The 17,413-nt window shown below is 46.0% G+C and overlaps 1 protein-coding gene across 4 annotated transcripts in view; it reads right to left on the bottom strand.

Moving 5' to 3' along the window:
- The window catches only part of GOLGB1 (golgin B1), a 37,061-nt gene that overhangs the window by 12,856 nt on the left and 6,792 nt on the right, over positions 1 to 17,413 (bottom strand). For all 4 annotated transcript variants that reach the window (XM_015291011.4, XM_040702921.2, XM_015290459.4 and 1 more), the window contains exons 6-13: positions 16,715 to 16,873; positions 14,107 to 14,229; positions 13,540 to 13,653; positions 10,473 to 10,881; positions 9,202 to 9,266; positions 7,228 to 7,318; positions 6,108 to 6,175; positions 419 to 5,460 (exon numbers count right to left, since the gene is read on the bottom strand). In XM_015291011.4, coding sequence (XP_015146497.2) covers positions 419 to 5,460; positions 6,108 to 6,175; positions 7,228 to 7,318; positions 9,202 to 9,266; positions 10,473 to 10,881; positions 13,540 to 13,653; positions 14,107 to 14,229; positions 16,715 to 16,873 — 6,071 coding nt within the window. The remainder of the gene's footprint in view (positions 1 to 418; positions 5,461 to 6,107; positions 6,176 to 7,227; positions 7,319 to 9,201; positions 9,267 to 10,472; positions 10,882 to 13,539; positions 13,654 to 14,106; positions 14,230 to 16,714; positions 16,874 to 17,413) is intronic.

Here is a 17,413-nt window from a genome sequence, read left to right as displayed (position 1 = left end):
TGCTCTATTGACATACCAAGCTTAGTCTCTAAAATTAACAGCTTCCTCACAGAATCACAGAATGGCCTTGGTAGAAAAGAACCACAATGACCATCCAGTTTCAACCCCCTGCTATGTGCAGGGTCGCCAACCAGCAGACCAGGCTGCCCAGAGCCACATCCAGCCTGGCCTTGAATGCCTCCAGGGATGGGGTATACACAACCTCCTTGGGCAACCTGTTCAGTGTGTCACCACCCTCTGGGGGAAAAACTTCCTCCTTATATCCAACCTAAACCTCCCCTGTCTCATTTTAAAACCATTCTCCCTTGTCCTGTCACCATCCACCCTCGTAAACAGCCGTTCCCCCTCCTCACCTCTGGCTGCTGACTCTTAAAAGGAAATACATTGACACCATCCTAACCATCATCACTTTCTTTACCTGGATATATGAACCTGAAGTTCTTCCACTTGTGTAGTCATCTGCTTCATCTGGTCCTTCAGCATAACACAAGTTTCCTCTTTCAAGCGTATTTCTTCCTCCTTCTTTTGAATCGTTTCTGTGAACTTCTTTTCCCACGTTTTGGATTCATCTATCACTCTGTCCCTATCATCCTGAAGGGAAGACATGCTCCTGGTGAAGGCTGCAAGCTGGGCCAGCGTTTTGTTCAGGCTGCCTTCCAGTTCCTTGGCTTCTCGATCTTTTGTTGTCAAGGAGCCCTGAACATCACGAACCGTTGCTTCCATGTAGTCTTTCTCCCTCTGCAAAGCTGCCAGTTTCTCTTCCATATTTTTCATCTCCTTTGAGTGCTTGTCCTTCTCCCGTTCCAGTCTTCTCTCAACGTCCTCATCTTTTTTCTTCATTTGAATTAGAATGCTCTCTTTGTTTGCCCGTAACTCTTCTTTTACTTTGATGCTCTCTGCTAGGACTCTCGCTGCCTCGCTCTGAGTGTCATCCAACACTACTCTGCAGCGAGCAAGCTCTGCTTGGGCTTTCTTGGTGTCTTCTGTTGCTTTAGCTAAAGTCTCTTTGGCTGCTTCCAAATCTTTCTGAGACTCACTCTGGACAAATTCCAGAGCTTTAACAGTTCTTTCTAAACTACTGATCTTCTCCTGGCTTTTAATACAGTCCTTCTGCAGCTGCTTAATCTCCTGCTGCTTCTGCTTCAGCAGCTCCTGAAGCTCCTTTACATGTGTGCTGCTGTCTTCCCTCCAAGTGCGTTTCAACTTCTCCAAATATTCCTTTTGGTTTTCTGAACTTGCTTTACTTTTCTCCTTTGCCATCTGACATTTCTCCTCCTCCAGTTCATGTACTGCTCTCTGCAAACTCTGAAGCTCATGTTTCAGCTGCTCATTTTCAAGCTGGGAGTCTGTTGCATCTTGCTGATAATTTCCAATACTGCCATTAAGTTCTGCCAGCTGATTCATGAGCCTTTCCTCCAAATCATCCTTCTCAGCCTCTAGAGCGTCCTTCAGTTCTGTCATCCTGATGAGGTCCTCCTTGGTGTTTTGGACCGTTTCTTCCATCTTCGCTACTGTGTCCCGGAGAACATTTAATTCAAGGACTTTTGCTTCCATTTGGGTCTCTAAAGCCCGTTTCTCACCTTCTAAAGTCTCAACACTCCTGCGGATATCATTCAGCTGTTGCTCTGAAGCCCTCCTACTCTCCTCTAGTTCAGTGATCCGCTCTGTGAGGACAGCTATTTCCTTTATGTAGGTATTAAGATCCTCAGGCGGGCTACTACCTTCAAAAGCTTTTTGTTCCAGCTCTGCATTAGGAGACTTTGGTCTAAAACTTAAGCACACTTGATTTTCAGTCCTCTCTATTGGTGGTGGTGTAGCAACTGCCTGATTTGTTTCTTCCCCTGTTATCTTTGGGGAAACATACTTGTCTAACAGCTCTCTGCTTTCTTCCAGCTTGGATTCTGTTAACTGCAAGTGATGTTTTAAGTCTGTGATCTCTTGAGTAAGAGACTCCTTTTCAACCATTACTGCCTCTAGCTGAGTAGAAAGAGACTGATAATCCCTCCTAGAGCTCTCCAGCTCTTCTTTCAGGCTGGCGTTTGGAAGGAAAGCTCCATCGTCAGTCCTGTGCAGATCCCCAGCTGTGGACTGCATCTCTGCTCTGAGCTTCTCATTCTCCTCCTCTAGTTCCAGAATCTTTTGTTGCTTTGATTTTGCAAATTTCCTCATTTTCTCCTTCATTCCATCAATCTCCTGTTCAGCTTCTTGCAGCTGCTTATCCATTTCCTCTTTTTTTGCTTCAGCACTTTTCAGCTTCATGAAAATCTCCTGCTTTTCCTGCCTCGCGGTTTCCAAAACACGCTGAATCCGCTCAGCCTCATTACTCACATTCTCATATGACTGCAGAAGAGTTTCATACTCTTTCTGAAGCTCCCCGTGTTTCTCTTGCCACTCAGTGTTCTCAGCAGCGTGCAGGCACTTCAAGGACTCCATCTCCTTCTCCTGCTTCTCCTTCTCTATGAGAACTCCATCTAGTGTCGATTTCAGGTTTTTACAGCATCCGTCAAGATCCTGATTTTCTCCAAGGACCTTATTAACTTCTGCAATAAGTTTTTCACGCTCTTCAGTGAGACTTGCTATTTTTTCTGTTAAAGTACCTGTTTCTTTAACATGGCCACCTATTTGGCTTTCCATATTGTTCAACTTGACACAAAGATTCTCAATAGTACCTTTGGCATTCTCCAATTCCTCTTTCAGTGACTTACTCTCCTTTAATGCCTCTTTTCTAGAGATAAGCGCAGCTTGCAACTTTCTCTGCATTTGATTCTTCTGTTTAGCTGCTTCTGCATCATCATCTTGCTTGTGTTGAATTTCAAGCAGCTCGGTTTGCAGTCGCTTGCTCTGTTCCTCGTGTGCCTGAGCTTGAGCTTCAATCTGACTACACAGACTCTTGACAGAATCTTCTTTTTCCAGCAACTGTGCCTGTGCATCAGTGAGAGCTTCACATTTCTCCCTTAACTGCAAGTTAAGGAATTCAATTTCTTCATCCTTTTGATGCATTAGCGTTTTCAGGTCTTCCAAACTGTCTTCTCTAGAATCTTCCACTTGATCTTCCTCCAGTTCTCTCCGAAGTCTGGCAGTCTCAGCTTCAGCTTGGTCAGAGGTTCTAGTCAGCCCTTCTGTCTCTGGTAACAACTGCGCTATGCGCTCTTGCAAATTAAAGACTAATTCTGATTTGCAAGCTAGTTCACCTTCCATACGGCTGACCTTATGTTCCAACTCCTCCTTCTCCACCTGCAATTTTTCAAGTTCTGCTTTAAATTCTTCCCCAGAAACATCCATGACTTGCACAAGTTCACTGTTTGTAGAATCTCCTGCTCCCAAGCATGAAGGATCCAAAGAGCCCTGATTCCCAGGAACACCCTCTGTTGATCCTCTCTGTTCCTGGAGTTGTCTGAGCTGAGCTTGGATGCTTTCCTTCTCTTTCATTTGCATATCAAATTGTTCTTGCAGGGTGTTGTAATCATCTTTCTGCTGTTTAAGCTGTTCTCTGTGATGCCTGTCTTTTTCTTGAGCCTTCTTTATAGTGTCTTTGCGAGACACCAGGGCTTCCTGAAGCTTCTTCTGAAGCTGTTCTTTTTCTTGTTCAAGAGTTGATATTCTCTCTTTCAGAGCAGACATCTGGTTTTCTTCAAGATTTGTAGCTGCTGCGTTGTTTTCTTCATATTCTTCATCACCTTTTGGGCCTTCATTGGTTTCAGTTAGTTTGTCAGCAATTGTCTGACTGCCCATGATTTCAACCTTATTTGAATCAATGTCTGTCCTACCTTGCAAGCTTTGCTTCATTTCCTCAATCACTGCCTGTAACTGTGCTTCAGTAGCTTCCTTATCCAGCAGCTCCTTCCAAATGCTTAGCAGCTCAGATTCCTTTTCGGAAAGCAGCTGGATTAGATACTCCTCCCTGGGAGAGCTTTCAAGATTCACTCCTTGGCTTACCCCACTTGTCATATGTTCTTCCCCTTCAGCTTCTTGAGCCATTGAGGTTCCTGACTCAGGCTCCATCTTCAACTGTACCAACTTGTTCTCCAATTTGCTAACCTTCCTTAGAAGCTCCTTCCTGTTGACAAGTGCTGCCTGCAGCTTTCGCTTTACTTGCTCATTTTCCCGTTTCAGAACCTCAAGCTCACTTGCTGCTATCTCACCCTCCTTGCATTCTGCTTCTCTCTCACGCTGCTGCTCAGATGCTTCACAGTTCGGATATGTATCTTCCGCTTCTGTGTTAGGGTCTTTTTCCTCCTGGGCTTTTAATAAGAGACTTGTTTGCTCTCTGAGACTCTTCAGCTCAGTTTCTAGAGAAAACTTCTCTTCATTCAGCAGTACCATTCTTTCAGACATGCTGAGGCTGATCTCTGTCATCTGCTCTTCTTTCTCCAGCAGGGTTTGCTGCAGGCTCTCTATACACCTGCTACGTTCAGCAACAAGCTGCTCTAGGCCTGCTGCTTCGCGGCCTTTGGAGGCTAAGCTTTGGGAAAGCTCTTCCATCTCAGCCCTGTATTTCCTTAGCAGTTGTTCCAGATCAAGTGCTTCACATTCCTTCTTCTGGATCTGGCTTCGCATGTCTTTTAGTTGCATGTCCTGATCAGAAAGCTGAAGTTGCGCTTCATCCAAATCTTTCTGTAAAGCTTCGATTTTAATCTCTTTGGATTTAAATTCATTTTTAAGGCTTTGGATTTGTTCCTTCAGAAGACTGCTCTGACTGTCTGACAGCCTCTGCTTTTCAGAAAGAGCTAGTTCTTCCTCCAGCTGCTTCACCTTCTGCAGTTCTGTCATGGTAGAAAGGCTCTTCATCTGACACAGGAGCTGATCTCTCTCTTCAGCCAAAGCACAGAACGAGCTCTCAGAATCCTCCACCTTTTTCCTGTATTCTTCAGCCAACTGGTTTAGTCTATCTATTTCAGCATCTCTTTCTCCCAGATCTTTCTTATAGGATTCTTCCGATTTCTGCAGAATCATCTGCAGTTCCGTAATTTGGTTCTGCAGATTTATGAGCTCTTGAGATTGAGAGGTGCCTGGCTCTGGAAATGCTGCAGAGGCTTCCCGTGTTGCTCCCATTTCCCCTGTGCCATGAACAGAGGTCTCTTGGGGTACTTCTTGAAGATCGGCTTTGTTTTCCTGAAGCACATTAATTGGCTCTATTTCTGTTTCTCTCTGTAATGAGCTATTGTCCAACTCATTTTGTGTACTTGATACCTTTTGCTCCTCCCTCTCAAGAAGCCACATCTGGGAATTCTCTTCCAGCTGGTTAGCTTCTCCTCCTGCTCGGTTAATTGCAGAAGTTTGGCTGTTTGGGTCCTTGAGCTGTCCTTTTAGAAATGCAATTTCTTCTTGAGCTTCTTTCAGTTCCAGCAGCAAAACTGACAGCTCTTTCTGTTTCTCTGCACCAAGACATTCTCCAGTTCCAGACGGGCAGTCTTCTTCAGTAAACTGCTCACCTCCATTGGGAAAGCCATCTGCTCTTGCCTAAAACACAACACAAGGTTTCAAATTTCCTTTGAATCCCGCCAAGGGGGCGCTTCTCATTGTCCCTACCTCAAGCTAGCAGTTGCAATCAATAACAGCCTCATTAACAATAGGAGGACTCTTCAGCTCATTTCCCTTCCTGTAGTTGCGGCATGGGACTCTGGCTTTAGGATTAGACCATAAATGAAGCTTCCTGCTTTTGAAGTGTCTCAGTTCTGTGACTCTCAGTGGGATCCTTCTGGACTTATCCAGCCATATTTCGAGACTACAGATACTGGCATCATATCCACAGTCTCTGAACGAGGAGGTTTTGTCCTCTACTTTACCTGTCTGTTTAACGTGGACAAGAACCCATGAAGACACCCATATTCCGGTGGGTGTTTAACTCCAAAGTGAGAACACTAAAGAAAACATCTGGTCTAAAGCGCTTGGCTTTTCCCAAACATTAACCTTAAGATTTCCTTCCGCCCCCAGATACAGACGACAAAAGAAGAACAATCAGATCCTTGCTGGAAAGCATGGATCATCACTCCGCAAATAGGTCAGCACCTTGTGCTGCAAAGGCTGTCCGTTCAGTCAGGCTAAGCTATCATATCCATGTATGCATACAATATTGAAAAGTAAATAGTAGTGAGTGAAATTTGTACCTCAGGTGGGACCGAAGTGTCACCAGAAGGCTTTTGCCCTTCAGAATTCACCATCTCTCCTGACATACCTAGTGGTAAAATGTACATGTCACCATCAGCAAATGAGTTGCACAGCAGACAACAGCAAAGAAAATCCATGGGACTGGAGATTCTCCAAATTCCCAGGCAGGAAATACAAGAGGTCAAGAGTTTGAGCAATGCACTTAGTCCAGATATCCCCAAGCTCTGCAGATGCAAAACGTCCTGTATTTACTTCATGCTGACATCACCTAAGTCTACATCACGTGTAACTGCAACAGAATAATGAAGAGACAAAGACACAGCGAACTAATACACTTCTATTCTTCCAAAAAGAACAGGATTTATTTTATTTATGAACCCTGTAGTTCCATCCCTTCTTCGAGAAAATACCATTTTTCTAACAGTTAGTTCTGTTGTATTTCTAGAAGACTTAAGCTCAAAACTCACAGGTTTTACAGGTGGTACGAGACAGTTCTTTTCTCGTTAATAAAGAAAAAATACAGAAAATTATTAATAAGTGCATTAAGAAACCAAGGCTGTAAACTTAAGCCATTTAGCGTTAGGAAGCACCAGAGTTTACAGCTGCTCATTCAGTTTCAGTTTTGCTATTCTATATATATTTATATCAAAAGCATACGCATTCAAGTAATTAAGTAAGCAATCCTCTCTTCACACAGTGTAAGAAGGCAGAGATCTGAGCACTTAAATAGGGCATTCCTGATTTTTAGAATTTGGAACATGGGGGAGGGATGTTTGGTAACACCTGAGGCAAAAACACCTTATCAGCTCTCAGACAGGAACTCAGTACTTCATCTTAAGTCTCTTCTGCACATTACTCAACAGCCTCTGCATCTGCAGTCTCCTTCAAAACCACCTCCTTTCTCACCTTACCTACTACTTATTTCTGTTCATGTAATCTCACCTGCCTGCCTTAGTATTTTTTCTCTTCCACCTTCTCCGTATCTTTTCTTATCTCCTCTACATCTTTAGGTCTTGACTTCAAAGCTCTTCCTTCCAAATAAATCACTTTGGACTTTTCCTGGCAGTTCTCCCATTTCCACAATGTTGAAAGTCAACGTGCTTTATTCTGTGCCCTTACCTTCAGAAGTAGCAGAGCAGTCTATGCAAGAGGGCGAAGCTTCCAGAACCTGTATGTCTTGCATTTTCACCTCAGATCCACCGTTCTTGTTCTATCGGTGGAAGAAAGCACACTTAGTTTTAAGCTACAGCCTTTACAGCATTAGAAGACAGCTATCTTAGCTGCTGCTCAACCAAGCTTAGAGCATAAACTGTCAATCCCTACTTTAGACCCAACTCTGATGCCTAATGGAAATAATATCATAACTAAACCATCTTTTAAGGAAAAGACTGGGATATATCTCAGCAAATTAGGATATCAGGTCAGATTTAGGATGTTTTCCATTCTGAAAAGCCCACTTCCTGCTGTCCTGGCAGTAGCTGGACACCTGTTGGCTGACGGGAAGCTGCAGGTGAAGTCCCTGTTTTGCCTTTCTTATGCATCCAGCTTTTAAAAAGTCTAGAAATAAAAAAAAAAACACTCCCACTTGAACTAGAAAAACAAATTGTTGTGTATTTTTTTCCAAGTTAAGACTGAAAACAATGAATAGAACTAACATGTGCTGTTAACCACCTCAAATGTAAGCACAGAGGGTCACCCAGTCAGACATAGGCCATCTCCAGCCCCATGTTTTAGAGCACTTTTGTGACTGCCAGCTGAAATGGAACATATAAGGATGCACCAAAACCATTTGTGCACACAACCCAAACCTCTGTACTGGGCTTGAGTTCACAGATATTTTGGCCTGAAGTAATAGGTCATGGGCATAAGTTGCAGTACTGAGCTGACCAAACATGAACGCTACATAAAAGCTATTTATGTGGACTATACAGCTATTGATATGCGTGTCTGGTGTTGAAATGGACATTTCCAGCACTGGATTCACCAACTGATTTTCAATACCCACCTTGGTCAAGGTGAGTCATATACTAAAGCATTGTTCTCTCCCCTGCCTCTAAAGGGGCTCTAGGAAATAGCTGCAAGGCTTACATCTGCCCTTGGAAAGAGCGTGAGCACACACACACTTGTGTGTGTGTGAACCTGTTGGGCCACCAGCTTACACCCCAACGCCAGGCAGCTGGAACACAAGGCTTTGGGTAAAGCAGGATGTACTGACTCTGCACTTGCGAGTCCCAAATGCCAACTTTTGCCCTGGTTACTCCATGGCAGCAAACACTTAAGGAAACCATCTTCGGTATATCTACATGCAACACCTTCCATCCCCATTTTTAAATCGATAGCCAATTAGAAAATTCAATAAAAGTGACACTTCACCTTATGCTATACAATCACTGGAGGAGCAGAGGAGCTGGAGAGTTCTACCAACTCTCTGCGTTGCAGAGCACTGTATTAGATAAGACTCAGCATCATCTTCTCCCCCTGCTGGCAGATGGGAGCAGAGTAGTCTGGAAGGAGCCCAGACCGAGCTCTAAGCTAACAATTCCACAATTTAGGATGGATGCAGAGGCAGCCATCTCTGTCACCTTGCTGACAAAACACAAAGCAAAACAGAAGGTATCCAAACCCGCCTGCAATTCTGCACGAAGCCATTTGTGGTGGAAGCATGCAAAGATACACCCTAAGACTTCTGTTTGACAGAGAGAACTCAGCGTGCTCTGGTCAGTCTGCCAGACCCTCATTGGGGCAGTAGGGATGGGAAGGGTTTGAAAGGCAACCTGCAATGACAGCTAAGCCTTTGGAGCTGTATATCCTGATTTTGCTGAAGAACTAATTCATAAGAGATAGAAAACAGCAAGAATATGGATTGGGCAGACGAAGGACGCATGAATTCCAAACAGACAGCAAAGGGAAACGTGGTCTGATAAGAACACAGGACAAGCAGTATTTGGAAGCTATTTCTGTCTTTCGCCATTAATCCAGTTAATAATAACCTTCCAAAGAGGATTGTTAAAAAAGGCCATCACAGCTTAGCTGTTTTAAGGCCAGTCCTTGACCCGTTTTAGTTTTGACTTTTTTCAGCCGCTTAATCATTACCTCTGAATTTTCTGCAACCATTGCAGCTTCCTGCTGAGGCTCCGGGAGAACAAGTTGGGAACTCTCTGAAACATTGAAAAACAAACACACACATTAAACAATTTACTTGAAAATTATAACTCTCATTTAGAAAGTAATACGATATTCTTCCAGGAACGTCAGAGAACAGGACACAGAGCTTATGTGGTGAAAATATATCACGTTGTCATTGGACAACGTTCTCTGCTTCCCCTGAAAGAACTACCAAAGCACAATACAGATTTTAAGCACCTTTTAGAAAATAAGATATTACTGTTCTTTTCCCTTGTGAAAGGAAAATGGGGAGGGAACGATGATCCATTCTCCCTGGTAATCAGTGATGGGATGCATGGGAACGGCACACAGCTGCATGGGGGAAGATTCAGTGTGTGTATTTGGTAGCATTTCTTTACCATGAGGGTGGGCAAACACCAAAGCAGCCTTCCTAGAGAAGATGATTGGTGCCCCATGCTCATCAATGCTCAAAAGCCATTTGGATTCCACCTTCAGTAATGTGCTCCAAATTTCTGTTAGCCCTGACATGTTCAGGCAGCTGCAGTCGATCTTTTTGGTCCCTTCCAAATGAACAGTTCTACCCTGTTCTTACTTAGGTTGAAATCACAGGACAGCTGATAGAGTTTCAGGGTGGGTTGTGTTGTCTTTTTTTCTTTATTGTGTTTCTTTTTAAATGAAGAAGCAAACTTTCCTATAAAGGAGGGGGAGTAAATTACTGTTTTAACAGAATACTTCCAATTTCGTTGGGATAAAAACGAAATGAGAAACGGTAAAAACTGGAGAAGAAGAAGACACTGAAGGGCTATTGTCCAAGTCAAGAATAGCACAAGAATTCAGCTGCTGTTTGACCCAGTAGGTTTTTATCCATATATTGCTGAAAACTGGCACATGAACATCACTAATGATAGGCACAACGCTATGCCAATATGATGAAACAACCAGCTTGGTAACTATGGGAGAGAGCATTATTGTCTGGCTGGCTGGAAAGGCTTTTGATAGTCTCACTCCAAACCCTCAGACAAGCTCCTGATGCACGGCCTGGGCCAGAAGGCAGCAGTCAGCTGGGCTGTGCTACAGAGACCTTCCATTCAACACCATTCCTATCCTCCCGTGCAACTGGGAACTTTGGCACCAAGACCTCCTTAGGAGCTGTCACGGGAACAAAGCCAAGCAGAAGGCAATCCAGTGGTCCTTAGGCTACTGAGAACCCCCTTCGCCAAAATGCTGTGCTTACTCACCTTGTAGATTCTGCATTGCTGTGCTGCTTTCAGCAGACAGCACCAACAGCTGGCCAACCTCCTGCTTCAGCTGATCGTTCTCAGCTACGAGGGCAGCATAGCTAGACTGGAGCTCTTGTTCAGCTGCCTTAAGACAACTGATCTGTAGATTTTTCTCTTCAATTTCCAGTCTCTGTTTCTGCTCCAAGCCTCTATACCTCTCTAATTCTGCTTGTGCTGCTCTTGCCTCTTCCAGCTGCTCTGAAAGACACTGCGCCTCTTCCTGCAAGCGATGGGAGCACAGCTTCCTCTCGGCCACTTCCAGCTCCATCCTCTCCCTGAGATCCTGAGATGCTCGTCTCTCTGCATCCAGCACATCTTTCAGAGAGCTCAGATCCGCTGCCATCTTCTGGCACTGATCTCGGAGCACCTGTAGAAAGATATGGAAATTAATTTAACTCAGATCAACACAGCACCAAAGCAAAGTCCCTGAACTGCATCTTAAAATCACCATTATATCTTTTCCAAATATTTTAGCAGCAGAAGGAAGGAAATAAACATAGCAGAACTCTCAATTTGTTAGAGAGAAGCTGCCCTACTGTTTGCAACTTGCAAGGAAATAATGCAGGGAGAAACAAGAGCTCTCAGTGTGAGTACAGAAAAGAACCACGTTTATTTAGAGCAAGAGGATAGGACAGGAAGCAAACAGTATAGCAGAGGCCATGAGTTCACTTCTAGAGGAAAGAAAGCTTCTCAAGAAGGGGAGGAAGCACTGCAATAAAAAGAGGGAGAATTCAACAATTACAGAGGGCAATTAACAAAGCAAAAAGAAAAAAAAAACCAAGTGTACATCAAATTATGTCAAGAAGAAAAAAAAAAAACTAAAACAGGGACCTAGAGGTGACAAAGGACCCCACGCTACACCGAGTGACTCATGGAAGACCTCAGCAAGCTGGCATACACTGAGCAGAGGTTTAGGCCAGCCAGAGAAGAGATGCAGACCCTAACAGCCATGCCAGAATTCATTCTGCCAAACTTCCTTCTCCTGGGCTGCGGGCGGTCAGCAGGGCTAACAACCCCTGAGGAGCTCCCTTTGCTCTGTGGGTAGGAGGAGCAACTTCTGCCCCAAGGCCTCGGAGGATGGGCATACCAGGCTCTCCTGCTGACCATACAGTGGGTGTAAGGGGAGTCAAAGGCACAGAGGAGGAATCTGGGGACTGTGCCATGAAGGTATTCATCCTGGGAGGACCCACCTGAGTGCCTGGTGGGAACACAGGGACAACAAAAGAGCAATGCATAAGAGAGAATAAATCTGTTTACACGTAAATTGCACCGTAACCTGCATCACTGCACCACTGCGGGTGGGTGTGGGGAAGGGGGAGGAGAGAGCTACCACAAAAACCATTAAAAAAAAAGAAAATCAGAGCTCTTCAACCACTAGACACAAAAGGAACAAAAAATGGCTTCTTGCCTCCTCTTCAGAACTACCCTCCATCCACTAAACATGTAATGCAAATGTTGTGATGATGACAAGAAGGGAAACAAAACGCACGTGCACTATCCAAATGGACCCCCAAAATGAAGATGTGTTTCTTTGCACGTTGTTCTCAAGATCAAAAACAAGAGAAACTGGTTCATTTTGGAGCTACGGAAGCAGTTTGCAGCCATTTGGTCAGAAATGATTTCTTTCCACTTCTCTCCAAACTTACAACGAAGCAGCTCATGTTTGCTCCAAATTGCTCCAGGTAGCCCCAAAAGCTTTCAAAGCCCTCACCAACAGAAAGCAGATCAGCCTGCCACGTCCTCACAGAGCACATTATAAAGAAATACAGGAAGAAGGATGGTAGTGTTACACATTACTGAGGCCAAGGAGACTCAAAATAAAAGCAGAGGTTTCTCCAGGAAGCATAATGTTGATGTTTGAAGCCTGAATGCACAAAGGGCACAAGGGAACAGGACAGCAGCAGAGGTCTCATCCGTTTGTAACTACAAATGATGAGGATCTGAGCATGAAATCAATCTGTAGCACAGCTGTTCGTGTGACTGAACAGAAATCCAGGTGATGCACTGCACCACTGCCCCCGAGACTGACACAGCAGAGGTCTCTGAAGGGGTGGAGGTTCTGAGAAGCTGTGAGATTGGAAGCACAAAGGCACTCATCGTGGATCTGCACTGGTTTAGCTGCCATCATATTACTTCTTACTGGGCAACTACGCAGAATTCATTTTGCTCATCCTCATATGGTGCAGCCCCTGTTTTTCTGTTCGTTCTCATATATAGGTGGAGAGCAGCCACGAGAAGGTGCTCTTTATAAGATGAAATAGCTACAACTGACAGCATAGTGTGGGGAAACACAGCAATGGGAAACAGCAGAGGGGCTGAGCAGCAGGAGCACAGAGCGGGATGTGGGGAGGACACGAAGGGATGGCAGAAGTGAGGGATGCAATGGAGACCCAAAGGCTATCAGCACTTCACAGAGGATCGTTAGAAAAAGGCAGTTCTAGAACTGGAGGGAATTGATTTGAGGAGTAACAAAAGGGACAAGGAGCACTCTGTGATGTATTGCACGACATGCAGACAACAGCTATGGCATAAAACACACCAATCAGACACAGCATGAACTTGTGGACTAACAAAGAGGTGTAAAACCATCTCAGCAATCATAAAAATGGCTCCAAGTGGATCCTGGGTCGAGGAATGAGCCACAAACACCAAATCCCCCCTGTTTGGAGGTCTGCGGTGCTGACAGCTCGCTGTATCCCTCATCCTCAAACAGATGGAAGCCATGAATGTTGTGGGGGGGACCATAAGGCCAGAAATAGAGGCAGACATCAGAAGATGTGGGCAATAATATTATTACTGAAACATTCTCTGCGTAGTGTATTCATTTTATTTCCTTTTCTGCTGCAATTAAATCTGTGCTCTTCTTTGAAAGGAAGGAGTATGTTAATGAACCTGCTGGCTGATTCCGTGCTGCAATCCTTGTGCCAGCAATAAGCCCATCTGGGAACTTCCATGCTTTGTCAGTACAAAGCTCCTCCAGCCATTCAGACACATGGGAGAAAGCAACAAGCACACAAAAGGGCACCTGGTTTTGTTGCTCAGCCTCACGTAGCTCCTGCTGCAGCAGTTCCACTGCCTGCGTTTGTCCCAGCAGAGCTTCTTCTCGCTCCTCCAGCTTCCTCTGCAGTGTACGCAGGTTCTGTGGGAGATGGGTCTGTAAGAGTCCCTGAGAAGCTACTGCAAAAGGACCACATCCCCTAAGTTTCACCCACCCACCCACTTCTTGCAACAGTTACTTGAATGGCCCAAAAAACTTTGCTCCTATTGATGTTTACCAGGGAACCAAAGTGCAGCAAGGAGAGCTCACCGCTGTTTCACAAACATGGAATGGCAGCATTGCCACTGCATTCAACAATAACCACATTCCTACCTGCAGCAAGGGAAGTCTTACAGCAGCTCAGCAGACTGAAGGGGGAACTCTGGAAGCGTGAAATATCCTTCTAAAAGCAACCGAACAGCCCCAAGCCATCAGCTCCCACCTCTTCTCAGCCCTGCTCCCTTTGCTGAGAACAGCTTTCCCAGCGCATCCTCTGACTCATAAAACGCATTTTCTTTTCTCCTCTTCATAACAAGGTGGTTATAACAAACATACCTGCTGCACCTCTGCTTCCTGATCTGCCTTGGCTGCTGTTCTCAGCAGTTCAGCTTGGTGCTGGTGAGCCTGCTCCTGGAGGAGAGCTTCCTTCTCCTGAATTACTTCCTGCAGCGAGCTCAGCTGAAAACAGAAACCACAATACAGGACCCAGAGAGGAAAAAGAAACAAGCAAACATAACCCAAGAGGGTTATGAGCTGACAGACGCGCAGGAGTGCTTTCAGCATCAGCACACAACACGTGTATGGAGATGTCTGCAGCCTGGCAACCCTCTGTGTGGCTTTGGTCAGACAATAACTTCATCAGTTATGAACACACAGACATTAACTGGTGATAGTTCAGATCCCACATAGCAAAGAACGTATGATTTTCATTTATAAATATGCAGAATGATAAAACATAATGGCTATGTGACTACGAGCTGGTAAAGCTTCTGGTTTTGTATTTGCACAGGATTCAGGATCAGAAGGTAAAACTGACATCCAGAGCACTAACATCAACCGCTCCATAAATGACCACAACAGCAGCAGCTGCTATGTGATAACAATCTCATCTGCTCATCCCCAGCAAAGCAGAGAGGGGCAATGGTGGGGATGGGAGAAGCTCCAAAATTCACCCCAGGACAGAGATAAGATGCCAAAACCCATCCACCAAAGCACAACAGCAGGCAGGAGCCCAAATCCCAACTCAGAGCCAGGGCTTCCCTGTCCAGCCCCATCCAGGGGCTGCTTCCTCACCTCCTGCTCAGAGAGCCACCTCTCTCATTATCCAAGAGGGAAAGTCAGTAAGAGGACTGCTGAGCACCTCTTGCACGAAGTGGTGGATACTGCTGAGGGATACAGAGTGGGAAGCAGCCAAGGAATGCTCTGGGACTGCACAGACTGACTGTGGGGTGTTTGGAGGAAGAACCAAAAACATGGAAGTGCGTGGATCTAGGATGTTTGGGGAGGAGCAAGCACGAAATAGATGGCAATGGTATTAAAAAAGCAAGCTGTGTGTAACAGCAGCTGGCGGACACGGCTGCCTGGCCATACCCTGCATCTGATCAGCGCTGTGTCTCGCTGAATTCTACCTCTAATTCTTTCTCTTTTCTGTGGGAAACACTTTCTGTCCTCCGAGGGGAAATGGGTCTGAGAGCCTCCCAGCAGAGTCAGGCTGGGGGCCAAAGGGCTCACGTGCCTGTGGTGCTGGCAACTGGAGCAAGTGAGAGCGTGCAGCTGCATGCATCGCCACGAGCGAACTCCAAGCCAGACGACGTGGCAAGCACAATCACAGAATCCTTAGGAGTTGGAAGGGACCTTTAAAGGCCACCTAGCCCAACTCCCCTGCAACGCACAGGGACACCACAGCTCCATCAGGCTGCCCAGGGCCTGATCCAGCCCGGCCTTGAAAGTCTCCAGGGATGGGGCACTCACCACATCTCTGGGCAATCTGTGCCAGTGCCTCACCAGCCTCACTGTGAAAGACCTTTTCCTTATATCCCGCCTAAACCTCCCTTCCTTGAGCTTGAAGCCTCTTCCCCTTGTTCTATCACCACAGACCCTGCTCAATAGTCTGTCCCCTTCCTTCCTGCAGCTCCCCTGTAGATACTGACAAGCCACTCTCAGGTTCCCTCGCAGCCTTCTCCTCTCCATGCTGCACGGCTCCAGCTCTCAGCCTGTCCTCATAGGAGAGGTGTTCCATCCCTTGGATCACTTTTGTGGCCCTCCTCTGCATGCACTCCAACAGGTCTGTGTCTCTCCCGTGCTGAGGACTCCCCATCTGGATGCAGTGTTCCAGGTGAGGTGTCCCAGCACAGAGCAGAGTGGCAGACCCCCTCCCTCAAAAGGGGAAGATGGGGAATAGCACCCAAGGTCAATATCACAAGCAGGCTTGGCTGCTGGATGGCCAAGGGAGCTCCAGCTATACCAGAGGGACCACAGCACCTCGGGGGGCTCTAAAAGCAAGGCCTGCTTCTGTGTATTTCCAAATCTCTGAGGGGGACACAGCAGGGAGCCAGTTAGCAGAGAGAAGGGTGTGCAGCTGTGTATTATGAGGGTCTGTGTGTATCTGCACCTCTCCAAGGAGAGCAGCACAGAGGGCTAGCTGTTAGAGGGACCAGGGGAATCCCAGTCAGCTCTGTGCACGTGTGCAAGACCAGCAGGTCTGTGCCTACAGGTGGAACAGGACCAAAAGCCCTGTGGTTCTGCACATCCACATGCCAGGAACTGGGGAGACTGGGGTTGAAGGGCTGGTTACTGGGCAGACTGAGTGCCTGAGCACAGCTGTTGGGAGGATCCAAACCTGCTACTGTGCATATTCTCACTGTTCTCTCATCTGAGCTGACAGAGAGAAAAACAGGTACTTTGTGTGCTCTCATACAAGTGCTGTGCTGTATGGCTGTCTGTGCACACACAGCTGCCAGGAACGATGCCCTCAGGACGGACCTGGGTTGCTGGAGCCCTGGTAGTCTGGTTTCTGCCAAGACTGCTGGATTTGGGCACATCCCCACCAGCAGCAGCAGCAGCGTCACCACGAATAACCCTCTCTCATGAATTACATCAGTGTAAGTGGTGGGGTAAGAAACACACAATTAGAGAAAAAACAGCCTTTTTTTTTTCCATGTACCTGTGATGCATATTTGACTTCAGCATCTTTCAGATTCATCTTGGCTAAAGCCAGCTGCTCCTTCAGATCCTTAACAGCCTCTTCTTGCTCCCTGAGCTGCTCTTCCAGACCCTCAGCTTTGTCCCTGTGCTCTTCTCCTGCATTTTGGCTATTCTGACACTGCAAGAAAGAATCAGGAAGAAACATAAGAAAAAACTATTATTATTACTGTCCATTTAAAACAAAAACCAAAAACCAAACACTACTGCATTTGACTTCAAACCATATGCTTATTTTTTACTACTTTAAAAAAAAAAGAACCTCTTTTTTTCTTTCTCACTTCATTTCTTTGCCAGTAAAGCCCTCCCACTTCAACAGCTGGGCCACCTTCTTGGTGCCGACCTTCCTGTCACAGCCCTAAGAGGAAACTGTGTTTCTTCTAAGCTTGGCTCAGCGCTGTCACAAACCTACTCAGCACACCTTCAAGACATTTAAGTCATTGACGAAAGCATCCAAGAGACGTGGCCCTGAAACAGAGCCCTGCAGAACCCCTGTAGCCTGATGGAACCCCACCTGTCAGCCAACTGCTCACCCACTGCGCTGTGGTTTTGGCTACCCGTATGCTGGATGCTTTGTCCGAAGGATACCGTGAGAAACAGCCTCAAAGTTATACTGGAATCCAAAAGACAGACACCAACCCTCGGTCAGCTGGGTGGGGAT

This window comes from Gallus gallus, chromosome 1 (assembly GCF_016699485.2).
Source record: "Gallus gallus isolate bGalGal1 chromosome 1, bGalGal1.mat.broiler.GRCg7b, whole genome shotgun sequence".
Lineage (NCBI taxonomy): Eukaryota > Metazoa > Chordata > Aves > Galliformes > Phasianidae > Gallus > Gallus gallus.
The sequence above is the reverse complement of the archived record's forward strand: the minus strand, read 5'-3'. Positions and strand labels throughout refer to the sequence as shown.